We start from the raw sequence: 3,299 nt of genomic DNA, 5'->3' as shown, positions 1-3,299 counted from the left end.
AAAAGTTATTAGTATGTAAACTATAACGCGGTTATGGCTACGAGGTCGGTCCCACGGACTGAGCCTGTGTCGAAGGAGTTAATGACCCATCGCGTTATATACGAATTTGTGTTAAATTGGGGCACATAAAATCTGGGTTTCACTGTATTATGAAACTGACACAAGCTTCCCCTAGTGGTGACATACAGATGATTATGTAGATTTATGGTAATAGCTAGTCACATGAGATTTAAACCTCATGGTCTAACCATGAGGTTCAATAGCCTTCCTTGATCTTGAAAATGGGTAACTTCACGAGATATAGTTAGAAAGAATTATTGCTAATTTTTGTTCAATATTGTTCTTGATACTGAAAAGTAGTTTAATTTTGATACATTGTGTTATTCTCTGGTGAATAAGATTTTTTATTTTTCTTGTTCCTTTTCATAATTTCTTTGATATTTATTTAAATTAATCACATTGAGATTTATGTTGTATTGTTTATTAATGGTTGTACCTTGTCCTGAACAGGAATGTATTTACTATTTTTTTTTGTAAGTTGTAAAGTTTGTTTTCTAGTTGTTTTAAAGTTTTTATTTCTATTGTTATATTTAATAAATTGTATTTATTTGACCCTGGTTGTAGTAGCAGTTTGTTTAGACCATTACAAAGTCAAACCTCAGGCACAAATGTTCACATATTAACAAGTTTAAATGACACTCATTTATTTTTATTTTTCATTACAAGAATTAAAGACTTTTTTTGTTCCAAACAGCATGTATTGATTGATAACTGAAAGGAATAGTTACTTTACTTTTACAGTGACATACGCGTATAAATATATACAACTGATTGCATAAAACATTATACCATCCAGATATTTTTTTTTAATGCATTTAATAATATTACATTCAAAAGACCACCATAACCATTGCTGGTAATCTAAGAAGACCTGTCCAACATTACAATACCTAAGTCTGACATATTCTCAAGTGATTACACTGATTCAAGTACCTTGAGTTAAAAGCCAGTATTTTGTCTTGACAGGCTGGGCTGGTAGCTGAAGAAGATCAACATGGAAAACACCACCAATAATGGTATTTCCATGCAGGTCAACAATCTCTTCTGTAGTTTCTTCTGGGAGGGAAAGAAATATAATTGGATTGGTAGTTTAAAACATACTTTTGGAACAAAATATTAGTACAAAGACTAAGAAACTTGTTTCAACCCTTTTCAATCCTATAGGCATCACATAAGCTGTGAGGGCAAATGTCTTCTCAGATGACTCTGTAGGACTGAAGAGGATACAAAAGTGTCAAAACTAGTTTCCTAGCCTTTGTAATAATATTTTATTCCAAAAACGGTTTTTTATTAACTTATGACTAGATTAATTTTTGAAATGAAATATGCAAAGCTCTTTAGAAAAGTAAATATTATGTAACTGAGGGTGTACTGAGGAATTTTACTGTGACAAAGGAAGGCTTACATTCTAAAACATTCAGCTGTTAGGTTTTAACTCTGATGTATCTAAAGCGCTTTCTTAAAATAAATAATAGATAATAATGATAATAGCTCATAACATAAGATTGCTTGCATTCAAGGATAAAACATGCATTTCACATTTTCTTTATAGTTTGTTTCACTCAAATTGTACATTACTTACAACTTTAAAACTTCTACTCCGATAATATCTGTGTATTTCACACACACACACACACACACATTTGTTTCCTGATATTATGTTTCATTTCTCTAAATGACTACTTACTATTGCATCTGTTACAAATATAATATGCATCATTCATTTAATAACATAAAAGCACATCTAAACAAACACAAAACTGGAGTAATGTAGTTCTTGATACTATACAATTATATTGACATAAAAAAAAATTGTTAAAGCAATTTATATTTGGAAGATACCTTGAATTATACTTGGAAAGACTTCTGCAGTTATGCACACAAAGAGAAAATACTGAATTTGTAAGTAAAAAATTAGCATGTTTCAGAATTTTTGTTGAAAGCTACACAAAAGGCTACTTGCGCGTAATCATCCCTACTGACAGACTACAGGGAAGGCAGCATCACCTACAACCATCTCTTACTTAAAAGTAAAATTTGACCATCACTCTAATGGAATATCCATGCCTCCAAAGTCCAAAGCATGTTTTTTGTAGTAGCTAGACAAGAGTCCCAATTTACAATCCATTTCCAATGCCATTCCTAACCCCAAAAGTTAGCTAAATGTAATTTAAACGGAAATAATGTTCTTGATGAAATGCCACCTACATTCCTCTGGTACAATCCTACAAATATTTCATTCGATTTTCAAATCAAAATGTAAATATCATTAAAACATTCCTTTAGCTACAATGTAGTATACCTTGATCACATCACTTTTTATGGAGTGAAACTATTCAAGTATTTTTTTCTATTATAAAATGGAAATGTCAAAACTTTCCTTTAGCTATAATGTAGCATACCTTGATCACATCACTTTTTATGGAGTGAAACTATTCAAGTATTTCTATTTTAAAATGGAAATGTCAAAACTTTCCTTTAGCTATAATGTAGCATACCTTGATCATATCACTTTTTAAAGAGTAAAATTATTCAAGTCTTTCTATTTTAAAATCGAAATGTCTTCAGAACTTTGGTTTAAATACTGTATTTCATGTCTTTTCAAATATTATATTCTAAATCATATTTTATTTCCAAATGTAATATATTAAACTTAAGATAGTTATTTCACATTGAATTTAAATGTTTAAACATACATTTTCATTAGAGTAAATTTTGCATACGAGTTGTTCTCAGAGTATTTTAATTTGTTAATGTAAATTTTCATGTTAAAAGAATTTTTATCCTCATTTAATTTTATTTTAATTTTTAGGTGAAGAATTTATATTTAGTACATTTTGATCAATGATGCAATATCATAATCAAAATTAATTTTTTGAGCATTTTTTTAGCCTCTTAAATACACATATATAATCACATCAGAATATCTATACTGTACAACCAATTCATATCAAGTTACAAAAGTAGTCCCTTGGAGCTAGTTTCAGTATATGTAGCATGAAATATTTCTTAAAGCTCGAAATAAGCTTATCGTTTTAAATTTTATGTCTCACTAATACTGACTGCATCATGTTTCCAGTTAAAAATATATTTTCTTTAATAAACCTTTGTTACTTCACTTCTTGATTTAAATACAAAATCAACATTCCAATCTTTTTAGATTTTTAGTAATTATGTTTACTTTAAATCTGTGGAATCAGCTAGTTGACAAAGTACTTTAGGTTTTTCCTGTTATTTGC

General features: G+C 29.2%; 1 protein-coding gene across 5 annotated transcripts in view; it reads right to left on the bottom strand.

Annotated features, from left to right (window-relative positions):
- LOC106456946 (axonemal 84 kDa protein-like) overlaps positions 1–3,299 on the bottom strand; it is a 63,357-nt gene that overhangs the window by 22,171 nt on the left and 37,887 nt on the right. For 4 of the 5 annotated variants that reach the window (XM_022382742.1, XM_022382740.1, XM_022382744.1 and 1 more), the window contains one exon: positions 994–1,116. In XM_022382742.1, coding sequence (XP_022238450.1) covers positions 994–1,116 — 123 coding nt within the window. The remainder of the gene's footprint in view (positions 1–993; positions 1,117–3,299) is intronic. The other variant, XM_022382743.1, reaches the window with a different exon arrangement.

Source organism: Limulus polyphemus, unplaced genomic scaffold (assembly GCF_000517525.1).
Source record: "Limulus polyphemus unplaced genomic scaffold, Limulus_polyphemus-2.1.2 Scaffold274, whole genome shotgun sequence".
NCBI classification, from domain to species: Eukaryota; Metazoa; Arthropoda; class Merostomata; order Xiphosura; family Limulidae; genus Limulus; species Limulus polyphemus.
This window is presented reverse-complemented; position numbering and strand designations above follow the sequence as displayed.